Genomic DNA, 20,772 nt, shown 5'->3' on the forward strand with positions numbered 1-20,772 from the left:
AAAAGAACACTACGAAACACAAATTACATTTGGTCGCCGATCTTTCAAAACTAAAAATCGACTACGAAAAATCTGTTAAATGTGGCACCAAGATTATAGAACATTAACACAATTACTAAAACGACCATGGCGCTGACGAATACTCACGAGATAAGGTTCGGACGAGGCGACCGCACCGTCCGTGTTGACGTTCATGGTGATGAATCGGACGACAGCCGGTACGAAATGCTCGCATTCCAGTATCACGCGACCCATAGTCTGAGTGCTGCCCTCCGTCTATATATCACAATATATAACACAAAACTTATTAACCAAATTTATATAATTAATACACTTATTAACGACATTACTGACAAATAATAATATACATCTTAATATTAATACAGAGATAACAAAATTAAATGTACCTGTAATGGCAAGCTTGCAATCCATGCCAATGCTTGCATGGACAACACCCAACATCTAAGTGATATGTTTTCCAACCTGAAAGCAGGAAAAAGTAATGTCAAATTAAGGTAGAGACAGGCAGTGTCTTATACAGATACTAAATTAGTAATAGTAGTAATTAGTAAATGTGTAAGTACATCCTTACTAACATAATGTGAATTTGTTGGTTACTATTTGGCACTGCAGCCATTCAATGCAGCCATTGCAGTGCCAAATAAATAGTATTATTTTTTATTAAACTTGTAATATTATGGAAATCCTTCCAAACAAATTTCGCAACTTATTTATAATTACTTGCTGGCGTCAGATTGTGCTGAAATTTGGTATATTTACGAAACGTTTTGGTGGTAATATTATTGACCATTGTGCTGGTCTGGTCAAGAAAACTTACATTAAACAGACTCATTAAAGTCAATTTATCTTGATGGCCTACCATGAAATGTTTTCCAAGATTTCGAGGCCAATATTAAAATTACATAATACATACTATTAAAGCTGATAGAACATAATTTCTTTGAACTTTTATGGTAAAATCTACGATAAACCAAATATTAAGCTTCATTTACTGGTCCGATTTCGGTATGAATAAAAACACGAAATTGAGTTCGAAAATACGGAATTTAATTTCATGGTAGACCCCCTGGTGGAAGGCGGTGGCCGGTAGGGGGAGTGACGTACGTGCAGAGCGAGTGCAGGAGCGCGTTGACGGTGTCGGAGGCGAGGCGGATGCGCGGCGCGTCGGCGGGCAGCGCCAGTGCCGCCTGTGACCACGCGCCGCCGCCCCACGACGACCCGTTCAGCGTCAGCCACAGCGACACCACGTTCTCCATGAACGTGCAGTCCATCTGCCACACAACACCCTCACAATATAATTACAGTCATAATTTCATCACACTGCTGCTATTTCGCTTTTGAATTGCCTCTGGCGTGTTTTTTTTATGGGTGAAAATGGTATGGTAACTCCGCCTGCGCTAACGGGATACACTGGCGGAGCACTAGTGAAGAATGATAGATGAGAATGAAAACAAGCCAGTTAGCCTATCATGATTAATTCATCAGGAATTGAGTTGGAGCTGGCCGCTAGTACTTTATATAGGTATATTGCATGATATTACCCGTGGAGCGATCAGCTCTAGACTAGTTCGTTACACTCACTGCGTCACCGATTTTTGAAATTACCAAATTTCGATTAGAGGTTATGGATAAACGGATTTATTACGTACATAAATGAATGACCTATATAAATTTAATGAAAACGACGCTGTAAATTTAAATTATACAACGGACGCTGTTGCATTAGCGCGCGGTAGCACATTATTGTTCGGTACAGCGTATGATGCATAAACGCTGGAGGGGTTAATTGCGAGACATACCTGATAGTGGAATTCGAGCGCCAGGTGCCGGAAGACGTCGTAGAGCGTGTGCGTGAGCGGCGGGTGTGAGCGCGGGTGCGCGGTGGGTGTGGGTGTAGGTGTGGGTGTGGCGGCGGGCGCGGCCGCGTCGCCGGGCTCGGTGTGCGCGGGCGGCGGCGGCGGCGGCGGCGGCGGCGGCACGTGCGGCGCCCGCAGCGCATGCGCGAGCGCGCCGCCCGTGGCGAGCAGCGCGCGGCGAGCGAGCGCCTCGCCCGCGCCGCCCGCGCCCCCGCACCCGCCCGCGCCGCTCTCCAGCCGCGCGTCCGTGCAGCTCGACACCACGCTGACAACACACCACCGCTCGGTTATTAAAACAAAACAACAAATGTATTACACGGCGAATACAATTTACCGAAATTACATACAATATTTATCCGAGGCAGGCACTGTTAAATTATGTACATTGTATTTATTGATGAAAACTTATAAATGGTTTCATTGTTGTTATCTTGATTTTTTTTTATATGAATAAGTCTTAGTTTTCTTTTTATAAATAAATAGTACATTACTGCAGCGGCCAGCAACTGAGACATTGATGGACGAACGTGGAAATGTGGGCCGAGGCGTAGTTAAGGCACACATACGTGACTCCATCAATGCCAAGTTGTGGCCAAGACTTGTATAGTACTTTTCTCAAACAATGCGCGGAAATCAAAAACACAATTTTACTTTTTAAGTTCAATGACGAATAACGAACAATAATAATTTTTCACGCGCCATAATGATCTTTTTTTTTTAATAAACAGCTTTCTATTTGCAAGCCAGTTCGAAATTTAAACAAAACCTTTTATTAATTACCTCCTTGGTAACCATGTTTCAAAAGAAGATCATTCCATTTTTAAATTACAGGACAGATATGAGTTTAAATAGTAATTTATCTGGCCGCAAAACACGACAGATATGGATTTTCATACAACTTTTGCCAGCCGCTGTTCGCATGTATCTGGCCAGTACGGCAATTTTAATTTATCTCAAAGAAGATTGTCAAAATAATGCTCACATTTCCAAGCATGTTTGAGAAATAAATATTAACTGACTCGACAACAAAAACAAATTCGTTTTTGTTGTCAAGATAAAACTATCCTACCTCTTAAGTTAGAACAAACTTATTACACATATACAAAATTTCATTAGAATCAATATGATGTTTCAACGATTATCATAAACAAACACAATGACAGATGATTTTTATATAAAAGAGAAGACTAACATATTGTACCTGTTACTATTATCAACAGTAGTCTTCGATTTGCTCTCCTTCTTGAATGGTACAAAAATGTACTGCTCCAGTTTCTCTTCAGACTCCGAGTCCTCAGATTCCGCAGTCATCTGGTCCACCATATCTTTCATAATATCTACAATTAAAATAAGAAAAATATATAAAATACATATTGTAAGTTTTTCAAATGGCCAAATACAAGGAATAATGTAATAATAAATAATAATAACAAAAATTAAATGCCAAATTATTACATATCTGGTATTTCATAATAGATTTCTCTCTCTCTCTCTTTATTGTTTCCTCCAATAGTAAACATATTATAAATAGATACAAACAATTACAAGAAATGTTTCACACTGGCAAAACAATGGGCGGCCTTATCGCTAATGCGATCTCTTTCAGGCAACCTTTAGATGGAGAAGAGTAGTTATAAACAGTTTTATCGAAGGTACGATGAAAATTTTGTCATTTTAGATAAATATAGGGATGAAAATATTTTTACTTTCTATTATATGTAATAATAAATGGTTCATTAAAAAATATACTACATGAACGAAACAAAAATGTCACATAATATTATATACAAATATATTTTATATCATATAGTGGTATATAAAAATATTTCTATATATTTAAAACAACCAGACAACAAAAAAGTAATTTAAATAATTTTTACCTACATTCTTCTACAAAAAAATCATGCCAGCCCCCTCCCCCCCATCCCACCATGACAAAAGGTAAATTAATCTAAAAATACACCTGTATTCATTAGATTACACATGAGAACAAACAAGACGCTTAACGTTGTGCGTATTATTCTGTATATATATTAATACGCGCGGTAGCGATATCGAATCTATGGATAAATTCGTTGATAAATGAAGATAACCTACTCCAGTCTTAAAAAAACTGACGTAAACTAAATTAGTGTAGTGTGAGTCGATGTAAGCGACCAGCGAGCAAATAGTGCAAGCGACAAAAGGATTGGCCACATGTCACCGCGTTAGCGTAACATCAGTGCGAACCGAATACAAGGCAAGCGGCACAGGGCTGACATCTTACTTGTGAGACCTTGTGGTATAATTTTCGGCTTGCTAAAGTTGCTACTCTTCGCCAGACCGAAACTATCCGCTAACACATCTGCAACGAAATGCACCGCGTCAAATTTTTATTTTTTCTTTTATTTTTTATTTATTTATAAATAAAATTGGTGCGAACCCTAGCAAGCTGTGAGCAAAGCGATTTTATAATCTTTATTTATTAGTGTATAAGGTTTATTTTATTAAGCCGTTATAATGTATGTGTTTGCTGATATTTATATGATATATCAAGATGTCATTATGTTACGTCTGTGAACTTATCCTGAATTGATAAACTTACTAATATATAAATAGATAAATACAAATTATTGTGATTTTATGGGAAAAGAATAGCAACCAATAAAACTGTAAATTTTACACTGTTTAGTATGATTGCACTTGTATACGGTTGTCACTGCGGAATAGATGTTTAATAGAACAAAATATCCTACATATTATTCCAAAATATGGTCTATATTATTTCATTTAAATTTATTCAGCCATGCACATTCTGGAAACGATGAGGTTTCCTCATATTTTTATCAATGAAAACGGAGTGATACCTTCACCTGTGTTATCGCTATATACTAGCGAGGTATCAGTGAGTGATGATAGGTGAGGCCTAAAGCAGATCAGTTGTCCTGTCGTGTCCAATGCACCTGGATTTACCCAGGATGGTTTTCAAGGCAGACCACGTAGAGATCAAGCTAACAGGGTACATCGACAACAATGAGGCCGCTAGATCTACAACTAATCCCTTCGCCCAAGCCGTTACAAGCCGTATTTTACTAGTAAGCACATATAGCAACCACCTTACGGTAAAAGGTATCGGTGAGTGCCAACTGACCTGCTACGGAGGCGCCCTTGCCGCGGCGCGGCGCCTTCCCGAAGCCGGGCCCCGCGAACGAGCGCGTGATGCGCACGCGCACGCCGCCGTCGCTGCCGCTGCCGCCGCCGCCGCCGCCGCCTCCGCACCACGACTCCTCGCTCGGGCTCGTGTTGCTCTCCGAGCTCTCGTATTCTACTAGGTCCTATAATAAAAAAAAAACATATCAGGATATACCAACAACAAAACAATAAAATTTACACAAACATTTTTGTTCATTACATTGTGACTACTTATTTGCAATTTACCTCAATATTATTAGTATTTTATGTTTTGTTTTATATATAAAAAATGTTTTAATAATTTAGTAAGAAAATAATTTGATTGTATAAATTCATTTATTAATTTACGTGTGTCATAAATGGCTCAAATAAAGTGTTTATCGATCTATCTATCTATTAACTATAGCATTGTATATTAGGCAACATGTTATCTGTGAAACAACGGGATAAAAATACAATGCGACACCACTCTATGTCGTCCCCGTGATATCGTAGTAGACGACCAGGAAATTAATACACAACATGAAAAAATAAAGTAAAATCGTTTAGAAAATTAAACAAAAAGAATAGCATTTATTTATATTTCTTATTTTTTTTATCTGGGAAACAAACAAACGAGCACATAAATGTGTCTGAAGTGTAGAGTAGTACTATGATTATGGGGTACACACCTGCAGCAGCGTGGTGAGCGCGTGTCTGGGCCAGGGCGGCAAGGTGACAGCGAGACGCGCCAGCCCCAGAATACTGGCGGGCTCCAGCAGCGCCGCCCCGCCGCACAGCGCACACAGCCGGCCCACGACCTGTCATACACCAACACCAGCTCTTGTGATCAAAATGAACAAAATAACGTAAAAACAGATATATTATTGAGACACTGTTTATATACTCATAAATTATTCATCATTAGACATATCAGTCAGGTACCTGTCAGACAATATCTGCAAACTAAATCTATTATATACAGCAGAACAGTAAGGTGCAGACAAATCAATTGATAGAGTTTTTCGGCCAACGCTCGCATGAGAAAGGACAAGGCAGCGTATGTCGCTATTTCATGAAATAATCCTATTATATACAATAGAGAAGTGTGGACTGAAAGACGATGTAGTGACAAAAATGGAAAAAGGAATGTTGCGTTGGTTTGGCCATTTGGAGAGGATGGACGAAAGATTAATTACGAAAGAGATTTATCGAGCAAGAATGAATGGAGATGTCGGTAGAGGCCGCCCTAGACGGACGTATGTCGACCAAATAAGTAACATGCTGAAGAAGGGCCAAATTAAAAGTACCCGTAACCGGCGAGCGTGTATGAAAAGATGATGAATGTGGAAGAAGCGAAAGAGGTTTGTTTGAATCGAAGCATTTGGCGTTCCATTGTTTCTGCCTACCCTAATGGGAGACAGGCGTGACAGATATGTATGTATGTAATAATCCTATTTTATAGATTTCTCACGTAATAAACGTAATAATATATTATAATAGAACATTCTCAAATGGCGACCTTATACAAGTCAACGAGACCCCCCCCCCCATATATATCTATATTTTCTATAAATTAATATTTGTATTTTCTTTACTTTTACTTTGCAAGATTAAACCCATTCGTAGTATAATTAAGCCTTATTTACAGAGAAGCAAAACTGAATTTTGTATTGTACGGTTCTTTATTTTACACTTTAGCAGGTGTGTAGATACAGCTCGCCGGTGTAGGCGCGCGAGCCTACCTTGGCGCAGAGCAGCAGCACGTCGCCGTCGGCGGAGCTGTCGGCGGCGAGCATGTGCGCGACGAGCGCGCTGGCGAGCGCGGCGCCGAGCGGCGGCGGGATCACGCGGGCGAGCGCCTCGCTCATGCCGTCGCCCGCTCGCCCGCCGCGCTTGTTGTTCTGTGTCAGTCGAGTTTTCACACTGTAACGACCGCGCTGTAACACAACCCACTCCGTCAGGTCACTTAGCATATTTATTGACCATAGCTAGCTGACAAATAACAAAAATATTTTAACAATAGAAATACAACAAATATGATGGTATGGTTTAAATTGCATATGATCTCGAACAGAAAAAAGTCAATTAATGTTTCAATTATCCAGCACTAGCAACTCGACCCGGCTTCGCATGAATAGATGGAATTTTCGAAAATAATATGATAGTTTCTATTGGTGAAAGATCTTTTAACTTTGGTTTAGTAGTTTTTGAGTGATATACTCAAATTTTATATATTACAAACAACCAATGAAATCTTTCTTCTTTACAAAATTAGTATAGATATAAGTTAGTATAAATATGTAATTGTAAATTTATTATATTAATTGTACTGTAACATGTAATTACATGTATGTAATCTATAGTCAATGTTATGTACACCTAGTATAAGTATGCATATAAACATGCTACACAAAGAATATTATTTAATTCATGTATAATATGTATACTGTTGGTGTGCCTATTTCAAATAAATATTATAGATTTATAAAAATATGATCAAAGACACGTGAAATGTTGAGTGTATATGCGACTCACGTCCTCGAGGGCGGCCTGTTTGCCACGCTTGGTGTCCGCATCGTGCATCTGGTGCAAGAGCTTCTTGTGCAGCTTCCGGTGGTGCAGCTGGCACTCGGCGGTCCGCGGGGACAGGTTCGAACCCTCGCCGCCGCTGCCCGCGCGACCACCCGTCACCCAGTCCCATCTGATGAGGTTTAACAGGTTATAGACTCATCTCACGTTTATTATATAGATAATATATTATAACACAATATTCTCAAACGGCCACCTCTTGAAAGTCAATGTGTCTCTTTCCCTCTTCACCACTCCTTCCCTAACACGTTATATTTAATCGAAATTTATTTACTAGAATTGTTGATAAGATGTAACATTTTATAAAAAGCCGTAGCAGCTGTGAAGGTGGAGATAATTGTTTTCGGTGGAGGTACCTGGCATGTCTGTTGGCGGCGACGGTGTCGAGCACGGAGGCGAGCGCGGTGAGCACGGCGGCGGTGAGTGCGGGCTGCGGCCGCGCCGCCCGTACCAGCGCCAGCGCGCGTGTCGCCAGCGCAGCAGCCACGCCGTTCTCCGCCGATCGATGCGCGTAGAGGCTCTTGCGACACATGTACATCACCAGTACCAGGCATCTGTGCACGCCCACACATCATCAACTCTTTACCACTACTTTCCATTATCATGTAACATTTTGAAATATTGCTCCAAATTGCACATATGTAATACCATTACTAAGGGGGGTTAAGGGATTGTTAGTAATGGAGACTGAGCATCCCATTGCTAGCAATATACCCAAACAGGTCAACCTCCTTGTGGTTCCCCCTGGAAACTATCATGGTTAATTCCTGATGAATTGATCATAATGGGCTAACTGGCCTGTTTTCATTCTCATCTATCACCCTTCACTGGTGCTCCGCAAGCGTATCCTGTTAGCGCAGGCGGGGTTACTAAACCATTTTGATCCATAAAAAAAATACCACTACTAAATATTAGTGTAAATAAATGCCTGACGGGTTTAATAAGTAAATAACTATACATTCATATGATCTTTCGAGCCGTATTTAAACTAGTATTTCATAAATGATGGAGATATTATTGTTAATATTCTTTCACATATGAAAAGAGTGAATAAAAGAAAAAAAATAGGATATAAAATTACAATAAGTGAAGATGTAAGTTACATATATATATATATATATAACATTATTGACTTCATGTTCATTTGTAACAATTTTATATATGGTATGTTTATTTTTAATATATATATAGACTATTTTTTATATATATAGCCTATATATAAACACACAACGGGAATCTAACAAACATACTGTGACAGTTATTTTTGTTACTTGATGTGAATGCGTGTGCGTGCGTGTGCGTGTGTGTGCGTGTGTGTATAGTGCGTGCGTGTATAGCGCGTACCTGTCGAGCGCGAGCGGCGGCGCGTCGGCGGCGGCGAAGGCGTCGGTGAGCGTGTCGGCGAGGTGCGCGCCCCACCAGGCGGCGCGGCCGCACAGGCGCGCCAGCAGCGCGGCCAGCGCGGCCGCCGCGCGCCCGCCCCACCAGCGCAGCAGCGGCGCCACGCGCGCGCACCACTCCGCGCTCACCTCCGCCGCCGGACCCGGCGCCGCCTGCGCACGCACACCACCACACCACCACACCACACGTCTCGTTATCAACACTCGTTTCAAACATGTCATCCCCACCACAAAACCACACAAAAGAGTGTCTCTGAACACTCCTTACAGTAAATATATAACATTTTCTCAAACATGCTTGGAAATGTAAAAATTATATTGACAATCTTCTTAGAGATAAATCAAAATTGCCGTACTGGCCAGATACATGCGGGCAACGGCCGCCAAAAGTTGTATGAAAATCCATATCTATTGTGTTTTGCGGCCAGATAAATTACTATGTAAACTCATATCTGTCTTGTAATTTAAAAATGGAATGACCTTTTACTTTGAAACATGGCTACCAAGGAGGTAACTAAGAAAAGGTTTTATTTAAATTTCGAACTGGCTTGCAAATAAAAAGCTGTTTATTGAAGAAAAAAGGAACATTATGGCGCGTGAAAAATTATTATAGTTCATTATCGTCATTGAACTTAAAAAGTAAAATTGTGTTTTTTTTTTATTTCCACGCATTGTTTGAGAAAAGTACTATACAAGCCTTGGCCACAACTAGGCATTGATGGACTCACGTATATGTGCCTCGGCTACGCCTCGGCCCACATTTGCACATGCGTCCATCAATGCCTCAGTTTCTGGTTGCTGCAGTAATGTACTATTTTTAACCAAAAGTCTCAAAATAACATGTAAAGCATATTTCAAAATATTTACATGAAAAGTTACAATCTTGATCTACTATAAAAGTATGTAATAAACATACATACATAATACATAAATAATATTTTAATTCTAGTTTTAATAAAATACAACTGTTATTGTTCTCTGTAGTATAAAGCAAACTAGCCACCCACAATATAAGTACTCCTAGTGCGAGGACTAGGTAACAACTTTATTTGATATTTCAATTTATATATAGTAATATTTAAATAAATAAAAAATTTAATATCACCATCTCACATCACTTTTTTAGAAGACATAGTTACAAAACAATTATAACTAATATTTTAAATTTGGTTCAATTCAGCTAAAAAATACCAGAACAAATAATTAATTTGTACTAGGCCTATTCATATTCAGCATAGAATAATTTACAATTAAAATAAGTTGTTAGTAACAGCTAAAATAATTAAAATAAGAGTACACTTTAAACAAAATAATGAACTCACCACATCACCCATTTGGAAGAAGAAGTACAGCAGCAAATCAACAACAGTCTCGCTGATAACCCTCAGCTTGTCAGTGGAAGCGCGTTCTAGGAGCGCTTCGGATGTCACTTTCCCTTTATTGATCATATCGAGCAGTTGATCATTGCACTCCGAGGTGTTCTGCAGCCTCTTCAGTATATTGTTACATGTATGCATCTGCTGCTGTAGTTCTATGCACTCCTGGTACGCGGCGATTACTTTAGGATCAGTCTCGTTTGCCAGGTTCAAATAAGCCATCATATGTGCTGCGTTCCCATTATACATTTCCAAGTAAGGATTCAGCAAGTCCATTAGTTTTCCAGTTGCAAGTCTAAAACAAAATAAATGCTTAATAATTTTAAACGTTAAAGATAAAACAGATCTATATATTGTAACCAAATATTCCATACTTGAATTTATAAAAGCTAATAAAAATAAAATAAAACATTGTGAATAAATATAAACCACATTCTATTAGATATTAAATTCTAAGATAAAGATCTCCACAGAATATGAAAATATCTTATTTAAAGGTTTTTTTTTTTTTTTTTAATAGATGATAATGGAATAGTAGCCCCACTCGCGCTATCGGTATATATCGGCGGGGCACCAGTGAAGGATGATAGGTGAGGATGAAGTAGGTCTGTTAGCCCATCGTGACGAATTCAACAAGAATTGTTCACAATGGTTTCTAGGGGGAACCACATGGAGGTCGACCAATTAAGGCATATTGCTAGCAATAGGGCTGTCAAACTCCCTAACTGGCTAACAATCCCTTTTCCCCCCCAAACTTATTTAAAGGTAAAAGTTAAAGGAAAAAACTCCTTTAACCTAGTGTAGAATTATAATAAAAAAAAAATTTGTAAACTCACCGGAACCTGCAGGTCAAGTCTTGATACAAGGCATTCAGCGCATTGACGGAGGCCTGCACGTTGGTAATGTCGGCAATCTCGCCGTAGAACCATCCCAGCGGTATCTTGCACTTCATAGCAGACATACCATACCGCCCTATAGTCGTTATCTGAATAATAACATATTTTTAACATGAATGCTCAAATAAATTTATTTATTTTACCAATTTTTTTTAATTTTTTTTCCTTTTTTTTTAGAGAATCGTAACCCCATGGTACACTACTCCAACGAATTATATAACAACATTTTTCGTATATAACCGTCAACTATATTTTCTGTTATTCCTATCTACGGTCGACTGGTAAGATAACGCCATATGATGTTAAGTTCGCCATTTTCACATTCTTGATATATTAAAGTTCAATAAATAAATAATAAATATAAATTTATCATATAACATTACCAAATAAATGCAGGAAAATGTCAATTCAATTTACAAACACATATATATGTGTATATATATATGACTCCATAATTACCTTCATATAACGACATAGCGGCGGTGGCTGTATGTCAGTGAGCACAAGATGTTTGGTCGCGATGTCGGTGGCGAAGGCAAGCTTCACGCTGTCCGTCTCCTCGCTCGTCACCCAAATGTCTATACACAGGGTCACTAGGTCGGAGCATGATGGGATTATCTGTGTCAAAATATAATAAAAATGTAAGAGCAAGATAGAAGACAATGCAAAAAGTTACACAAAATTTAATCGTTGAATAATACCAGTAACTATTGCGAGTCATACTATTCCCGCATGCCTAACTAGTTTAAAACAAACGGAATTTAAAATGAGTAAAGCTAACATGAATAATTACAATAAAATTAATTTATTTAAATCATAGATTTTAACTTTTGAAATGTTTCTTTATTAATATTATTTAAACATAAAATATCATATAGGGAGGTCAAGGATATGGCCTGGGATAGAGCTGGCTGGAAGGTACATGAATTAATTGCACCAACCAGAGGAGTCTCTTAAATAAAAACAAAAATTAAAAACTCATTTGATTCAGTCTTAAAAATCCTCAAATTTATACATATGTAGATATTGTAGTGAGCGAATGGCATTTCTGAAAATTATAGTGTTGTCTCCGTACATTTATCCTATAATTTCACTGCTATATCTCACCCTTCAAATTGAAACAACTACGCAAGCATAATTGCTTTATGGCAAAAAAATGAGTGGCACAGAGGTTCCCGAACAAATGAGTTAGTCCTCCCTATAATTGTGTCCTAATATTATACAAGGGTACCGTGTAGTCTTAGGTGCAGAATAGGCCACACTTTCCTTTTCTGTGGGTGTCATAAAAGGCGACTAAAAGAACTTAATGGTCAAAGGATGGAGCAGTAACATCCCTCATAAAACATCATCAAAACCTAACTGCGGTTGTCAACATGCTTGCCAAGCATTAATTGACAACTATTAACAAAACTCCCGTTATGGAGCAAGTTTATGTTCAGCATTTTATAATAATGATAAAAAAAAATATACAAAGTGAAATTGAAGTCGTTAACCAAATGTGAAACTAGATCTTTAGAACAGAAATTTCATGAATAAAAAAATTAGAAGCTTTACATAGCTGAATGTTAATGCTACCGAAAAATGTGTAACACTATTTCAACTCGCCACATTCATCGCAATAATTTTTATTTCAATTCTCATAAGAAATTGACTATTCCACACTATATAACGATGGATAGCGCCACGTCAGTACGGGAGACTCAAAATCCTTTATTGTATATCGATCCTTATTTTGTTTTGGCATCGGTGTCAGCGCTGGTGTGGTAGACGCTGCGGTGGTGTAGGTGTAGGTGCAGGCGTAGGTGTAGGTGTAGGTGTAGGTGTAGGTGCAGGCGTAGGTGTAGGTGTAGGTGTAGGTGCAGGTGTAGGTGCAGGCGTAGGTGTAGGTGCAGGCGTAGGTGTAGGTGTAGGTGTAGGTGCAGGTGTAGGTGCAGGCGTAGGTGTCGGTGCAGGCGTAGGTGTCGGTGCAGGCGTAGGTGTCGGTGTAGGTGTACGCACGAGGTCCGTGAGGCGCACGCGGCGGCCGAAGTCGAGCACGATGTAGCGGCGCGCGCCCGAGTGCATGCGCTCGACGACGAGCGTGTGGTGCGGCGGCCGCGCCACCAGCGCCGCCCACGCGATGCCGCACTGCTCCTGCTCCTACGCACCGGGTGGGGAAAGAGATTGTTAATAATGTGGCCTGCCAGTCCTATTACTACAAATATACTCTGTCAGGTCCACCTCCACGTGCTCCCCCTGGAAACCATCGTGCTGAATTCCTGGTCTATTCATCACGATGGACTAACTGACCTGCCTTTTCATTCTCACCTATCCCTATATCCCTCAGGTACCCCGCCAGCGTATACAGTTAGCGCAGGCGGAAATACCATTCCATTATGATCCATTAAACAAGCTCCTGCGCACCACGACCACGCGCGCCTTAACATAATGCTTGCTACACACCACACGACCACCACTCTGTCTTTTATAACTTAGTTTTGATGTATTCCATATCCTTCTGTATCCAATAATACTACATTTAAACCAAAACGAACCAAATATTAGTAAGTACTAGTTAAGTCAACAGACAGTGGGTCTGATTCTGAGGCGCCATTTCTTTAAAGCTATCTCTAAAGTTAAAATTTTAACTTTATATCAAAATCTCTAGTATAAAGACCAATATTAATTAAATTTATTAATAGATTTCAATAAAAAAATGTTATCAATTTAGTTTATGATGGTCCATTTAACAATAATTTTGTGAAATTATCTAATTAAAATATTACATTAAGACATACGTTTAGAGATATGACGCCTCAGAATCGAGCCCATTATCTTGTTAATCCCAATATATTTCAATCCTTTGCAAATTGACTTTGTTGACAGTGGGAATCGACTAATTATTTAGTACATAATTATGACATATATTTTAGGGCATTATAATTATAATAAAAACTTGAAAAAAGTAATGAATCTAATAAAAAAAAAACCATGTGGTTTTTATCACTGATTATAATAGAAATTGAATACAACAATAATTTTCCCCCCTTCTTTCTAATCAAATTTTCCAATAATTGTTCCCGTAAAAACCTTCATCAGACTACTACAAACATTATTTAGCCATATTGGTTCAGCCATTTTTAAATGATGGACAATATAAAAATACGTATATAATAATTTAAACAAAAAATATATGTTAAATAAAATATAGGTGTAATGTATACCTTGAATAGTTTATCTTCAGAGAACTCTGATTTCTCCTGTGGGTCACAGTCCATCAGTGAGCTTTCAACGTCCTCTAAGGAATCAGGGTCTTGAGATGTTTGTTTATTCCCTTCTTTCATGGCTGACCAAAGCTACAAAAAACAAACAATAAATATAGTTTATGAATAGGTGCCAACTATTAGATAGTGGAATCAATCCTGAGATGCTGTTTCTTTAAACTTATACTTAAAATTTCAATTTCAATTTGAAATCACAGTACAATCTTTATTGTAAGAACCTAATCTGATTTTCTAATACATTTAAGTCAATATTATTACAATTTAAGTTTGTGTAGTAATATCGCGATATTATATTGGAATTTTAGGTCAAGAGAAAGGTTTAAAAAAAAGTACCTTTGTATCGGCTCCAATAACTACTTATTGCACTGTACTATATACAACACTACATTCAACATAGCTTCTGACGCATGATTAACAACGCGTGGTCGTTATTTAAAAAAAAAACATACAATACAGCATTGTCTGTTGACTAAAGATCGCCGAGGCCAGTCGCAAGTACTCCGCAGCATTAATTTGACATAATAACGGATCTTCTATGTAACCCCGAGAGTAGCAAATTATATATGATATACTGGCATTTTGTAGCGGTTGATCGGCAACCGAAAATCGGCGTAACGTGGCGTTAAGCATAAGTCAGAAATAAGACTAGGAAAGTTTTAACATTTAGTGACAGACTTTATGAAACGTCATTATTACAGGTGGACTTGAAGCGGCTGGCGGAGGCAGAGTACCTGATGCGGGTCGGCGCCGGGCTGGGCGCCGGGCAGCGCGCTGACGACGGCGGCGTGCAGGCGCGCGCCGCTGGACTCCAGCTTGGTGCCGTCGGACGCCACGTGGCAGCTCACGTGCAGCGGCTGCGCCTCGCTCAGCCCCGCGCCGAACACGCCCACGCCCTCGCTCTGCGCCCACCACGCCGCCATCGGGGACTTCGAGTCGGCGCCGGCCACTTGCGAACCTGGCATACACATTTTGAAAATGGCCATTAGCTTATATATATACCAGAGGGAGACTTTGTACAAAAATCGATTGTTTGGGTACCTCTGTCCCATTCGTGTTTCAACCGTGAGGCAGTTGTATTTGCATGGCTGTGTTTCGGTTTGAAGGGTGGGATATGGCGTGAATTTACTGGGTACAGAGGAATAACACACCTGAGCCCTCAAGAATTGCAACGCATGGGGGGTATAATGGGCGAAACAGTATACTCTGTTATGTCCATGGTACTGCTCATGTACTATAGGCGACAGTTACCACTTTCCATCAGGTGGACCGCCAGCTTGCTTGCCATTCTAAGTTGTATAAAAATAATATATATATATATATATATATGCTTTCCATCTGTATTGGTTTGATTGGAAGAGATCTCTGTCAAATAAGTCCACCCTTGCTCGCAATATTTATAAATGTAATTTACAAGTGCAATAAAGAATATACATACATTTTTAACTACAAACAAGCTAAAGCGAAAAGTTTGAAACTTACCCATATCGGGAGGTAAATTAAGTAGATCCTTGAGCTGGTAGTCAGGTTTGGGAGGGGGCGGCGCGCTAGTATCCCCAGCGAGTACACTCGCGTATGTGACCGGCGACGATGTGCCTCGCCCTAATTCGGGCACTTCCGATGCGAAAATCGTCTGCTCCAGCGGGAGACCGTACAGCCCAAATCTGGACACAATTTTATTATAGTTTTAGATCAGTGAAAATATTGATCGTAAAAATACTCTTGTTATTAATGTAGGGCATATCATATAAAAAGGAAAAAGTAACTAATATCATTTATGTCAATAAACTACCTATTAATAAACATTTTATTCTATTTCCAGCAATCCACTAAGGTTTGCCCATTTTTTTGTACTATTTAATATGAAACATTAATATATAGTATATTACTGCAGCAGCCAGCAACTGAGGCATTGATGGACGAACGTGCAAATGTGGGCTGAGGCGTAGCTGAGGCACACACATACGTGACTCCATCAATGCCTAGTTGTGGCCAAGGCTTATATAGTACTTTTCTCAAACAATGCGCGGAAATCAAAAACACAATTTTAATTTTTAAGTTCAATGACGAATAACGAACAATAATAATTTTTCACGCGCCATAATGTTCCTTTGTTTTTTTTTAATAAACAGCTTTCTATTTGCAAGCCAGTTCGAAATTTAAATAAAACCTTTTATTAGTTACTTCCTTGGTAGGCATGTTTCGAAGTAAAAGGTAATTCCATTTTTATATTACAGGACAGATATGAGTTTACATAGTAATTTATCTGGCCGCAAAATACGACAGATATGGATTTTCATACAACTTTTGCCGGCCGCTGCCCGCATGTATCTGGCCAGTACGGCAATTTTGATTTATCTCGAAGAAGATTGTCAAAATAATGCTCACATTTCCAAGCATGTTTGAGAAATATATATTTAGAGATGTTTTGCGGAAATTGAGTACGGTCATAGTACCTGGCCCGGAGCAGGTGGTGGTATGGGTCTGCGCGCGCAGCCAGGCAACCGGCGGTGGCGTGCAGCAGCGCCAGGCAGCGCTGTATCAGCGGCGGCGCGGCGCCGCGCGGCCCGGCATGCTGCGCCAGCGCCGCCAGCCAGCGCAGCGCGCCCGCCGACTCGCACGCGCCCACGAACGGGATGCACGCGCACACGCCGCTCGACACCGTCTGCTCGAACGACGACTTCCACGGCTTCGGCAGCTGCTTCACGCCCCTGACGTTCACACATTCACCAAGCTTTAGTAGTAATGATTGCGATCAAACGCAAATCATTTACACCGCGTCTCCACAAAATTTATTTCGTCTGAGAACCACACCATTAAATACGAAACAATATATTCTGGTATGTCCATGGTATTGCTCATGTCTATAGGTGACAGTTACCATTTTCCATCAGGTGGGCCGTCAGCTTGTTTGCTATTTTAGGTTGCATAAAAATTATATAATTTTATGGTTTTCTGGAAATTTTTAATATAAAAATTTGACTGGTGCCAGAACTATTTCTGATGTTTAAGCACTAATACATACATGGCTGTTTTGATTTACGAGTAATTTCTAAACTGTACAACTAACAGGAAAAAAGAAAAGCTTTATCTTGTTTCCCTATTATATTATATGTTATTATACTGTAAAAAAAATTGTAGCCATTCAAAAGTTTCATTACATTATAGAATGTTTTCGAAGTAACACGGATATACAAATTATATAACTAACTATACTCACTCGCTCGTGATAAGGATTATCTTGACACATTTCTTGGCGATACTTCTGTTAGCGCACAGAATGCAATTCTTAATAAGACCATCGACATGTTCCTCGACTATTCTCACACATTCTAACTGCTGCGTCTCCACGGGGTTTTGTGCCTCTTTGTCTTTCGTCTTCTCAGATTTCGCTAGGCGCATCCGCTGTAACCTTATGGAGATCACCCAAATAAGCAGATCTAATGCGATCTTTTTCTTTTCAGAATCACCCTTGTTCACAACTATACCCAATAGGTTGTTCAAGAAACTATTTGACTCCAACATCGCTATCCGTTGCTGCCGCTCCATCGGTACGTCAGTGTGTGGACTAGCCCGCACCGTCAATGAAATCTGATGCAACCAATCGCATCCGATAAATGTCGATTTCTTAGAACTACCCTCACTCGATTTACTCGATGTTTTGGTCATATCTTTAGCGGGATCAAATAATGTTTTTATGTGAACTAGAAATGTTCTACCTCTTGCCCTGTATAATTTAGGGCTCGTTAATATTAAACTTCCCGACTGCTGGGACAAATCCAGACCAGACGTCAATAATAATGGACCAGCTAGTATTTCGGCATTATGGGCTCGTAAATATTCTTCACTATTTACAGGGTTTTCCAAAGAAGGCATATCAGATTCTACAGTCGGAAAATGTTGTGGGGAGTCCGATCTGTGGCCAAAGGACGCATCTTTTTTATAACCGATTCCGTGTAAATTTTGTTTCAATAAAGTGACTTGTATAATTGGTAAATTTACAGGGCACGTTGTATGCAATGTAAATCCAAATTCTACGTGAGCTAAAGATACACTATAAGGCAGCGTTAGTTCTAGCACGTGTTCGTCCCAAGTGGAGGAGGTGTTCTGGAGTCGCCAGGTCCTGTTGTTCTGGTGGTCGGAGCGCGAGCGCTGCGCCGGCGACAACTCACACCAGAAGCCCGGCACTACTGCGCTATAAGGCACTGTTGTGTTCGTACCATAAAACCCTGTCAAGGATATTAAGGCCTCAAGATCGGCCATGTCTAGTTCAGTCTTATTGGCGAGGATGACGGGTGCCGAAATTGACCCGCATACCTCATCCCGAGGTGCTTTTTGAAGCATGTCAAAGTCTATGTTAGCAAATTCATCTTCATCGATATCTCCCGTCGAGTCCTTTTTGGCGTTATTTAAAGCGTAGAAATAAATCATACCGTGCTTCGTGGATACACTGAGACGTTCCACAGAAGCGCAATATACTACAGAAGTAAATTGCCCTTTAGGGACTCGCTTCTCTGACAGCATCTTGAACTCTGGAAGCGAGTATAGTCGTAAACCGCCGTCGACACCAACAGAAGCAAAAGAATACTGTTCGTGTTTATCTATAGGTAATAGGCAGAGATCTACAGGACTCTCGTTAAACGATAATTCTTTCATTGTAACAGGATGTTCTTCCAAGGTATATATGGACGTTGTGTTTTTGATTTTATAAAGAAGAAAATATGCTTTTGCATCGCATTTGTCTGTTTTATCGCAGGCATCTACAACGTCGTCAATGTCCATCTTCACGTCACCGTCGCAGTCAACGTCCTCTTCAACTTTTACTTTTTCAGGTTCAATACAAGATATCACTACCAATAAATGCTCCTTGTCTTCTGTGGGTAATAAATGCGTGACTTTGGAATCGTTTCTAAGATTTAATCCGATTGGAAGATCTAGGCACTGGATAGCAATACCCTGGGAAACGACCTCTTCTTGGGGCGGATCACTATCAAATCCATCATTATTACTGTTACTGACTGCTGTTTGTGTTCCCACTTTGCTACCACCGAATGGGGTAACCTTAATTTTTTCAGTGCCCTCGCCCCCCTCGTACCACTTCAAATCGGATATTTCTAGGGGTCCATTCATGTTGAGATAATGAGTAATAGGATCTGCCTGTTGTAATACCGCATCTGTTTGGTCCGCTAGTTTAGTACCAACAGAATCTAAATTAGCACTCTTCCAACTCTTCAATTGGGATATTTTCCCCACAAAATCCAACATGCTGCCTTGACCCGACTCTGGCAGCTCTGGCAATAAAACTGTAGGAGGAGGCGGCGTTAAAACTTTGAAATGTTTTGTGAAAATTATCTTCTTGGGTTCCCAGATTTTGCAATCCTCTTTACTCGATGAGGCGTTCAAATTAATCACATTACTTATTTGTTCGTCTATAAGGCTACTAGTGCACTGAGGAAGCTCTGTGTCGTCATCTGAATACTGAAAATATATTTCATCGTATATATTCGCGTCATCTGTTCGTGCTACCGTACACACTTTCTTGCTGCCTCCAGGCTTAGAGTTGCCGCTACTGTTTGAGGTGTGAACAACAGTAGTTATGGAGTTAGCTGATGAGCTGTGTATGTCATACGTAAGGAGGAACAGCATTTTATTAGTTGTTGGAAAGTTGCTCTTCGCTTCGTTCTGGTCATTCATGGCTTGGACACTCTCTTTGGTCTTGTCCACACCAGAATCGAAGAGAGCTTTGCTCGAGTCTTCTTTGATGGGCTGGTCTGATGGCGTGGAGTTGGTTCTTGTAACGGTGACTGCACATATCAGGGATGGCTTAATTTTACTAGTACTAGTTTCTTTGTCTGTATTATCGGCTGTTTGCGCTTGTGGGTAAGCTGCCTGTTTGCCAGTCATGCCGATGAACGCCATAGCTGTGAGTTCGATCCCGTACATAGCTAAGAAAACAAAAAAAAAAACAATCATCTATACATATAATAAAACTGTAGAGATCAAATTTCTGAAAACCGAATCAAAGGGATATTAGTAGTGATATAGAACACATTCAGATTTTTTCAAATTTTTTGATTCTGTCTATTTGTACAGGTTAATCTTCAAAACTGTTGAAACGATTTAAATGAAATTTTGCATTGTGATCCCTCACACATTATTAGCGGGTATATTGCTAATAATGCGTGAGGGACTACTACTAATTTGTCTACGTAAACCTTTGT

General features: G+C 39.8%; 1 protein-coding gene across 5 annotated transcripts in view; it reads right to left on the minus strand.

Annotated features, from left to right (window-relative positions):
- LOC113518691 (baculoviral IAP repeat-containing protein 6) overlaps positions 1-20,772 on the minus strand; it is a 54,174-nt gene that overhangs the window by 24,764 nt on the left and 8,638 nt on the right. For 2 of the 5 annotated variants that reach the window (XM_052900737.1, XM_052900735.1), the window contains exons 7-27: positions 17,772-20,496; positions 17,008-17,262; positions 16,034-16,215; positions 15,286-15,509; positions 14,495-14,626; positions 13,290-13,430; positions 11,751-11,909; positions 11,232-11,380; positions 10,342-10,690; positions 8,964-9,172; positions 7,976-8,173; positions 7,566-7,731; positions 6,773-6,967; positions 5,720-5,848; positions 5,008-5,191; positions 4,144-4,221; positions 3,079-3,214; positions 1,821-2,142; positions 1,126-1,292; positions 408-483; positions 148-276 (exon numbers count right to left, since the gene is read on the minus strand). In XM_052900737.1, coding sequence (XP_052756697.1) covers positions 148-276; positions 408-483; positions 1,126-1,292; positions 1,821-2,142; positions 3,079-3,214; positions 4,144-4,221; positions 5,008-5,191; positions 5,720-5,848; positions 6,773-6,967; positions 7,566-7,731; positions 7,976-8,173; positions 8,964-9,172; positions 10,342-10,690; positions 11,232-11,380; positions 11,751-11,909; positions 13,290-13,430; positions 14,495-14,626; positions 15,286-15,509; positions 16,034-16,215; positions 17,008-17,262; positions 17,772-20,496 — 6,305 coding nt within the window. The remainder of the gene's footprint in view (positions 1-147; positions 277-407; positions 484-1,125; positions 1,293-1,820; positions 2,143-3,078; positions 3,215-4,143; positions 4,222-5,007; positions 5,192-5,719; positions 5,849-6,772; positions 6,968-7,565; positions 7,732-7,975; positions 8,174-8,963; positions 9,173-10,341; positions 10,691-11,231; positions 11,381-11,750; positions 11,910-13,289; positions 13,431-14,494; positions 14,627-15,285; positions 15,510-16,033; positions 16,216-17,007; positions 17,263-17,771; positions 20,497-20,772) is intronic. The other 3 variants (XM_052900738.1, XM_052900736.1, XM_052900739.1) reach the window with 3 other exon arrangements.

Source organism: Galleria mellonella, unplaced genomic scaffold (genome assembly GCF_026898425.1).
Source record: "Galleria mellonella isolate WM207_F2 unplaced genomic scaffold, CSIRO_AGI_GalMel_v1 utg65, whole genome shotgun sequence".
Taxonomy (NCBI): Eukaryota; Metazoa; Arthropoda; class Insecta; order Lepidoptera; family Pyralidae; genus Galleria; species Galleria mellonella.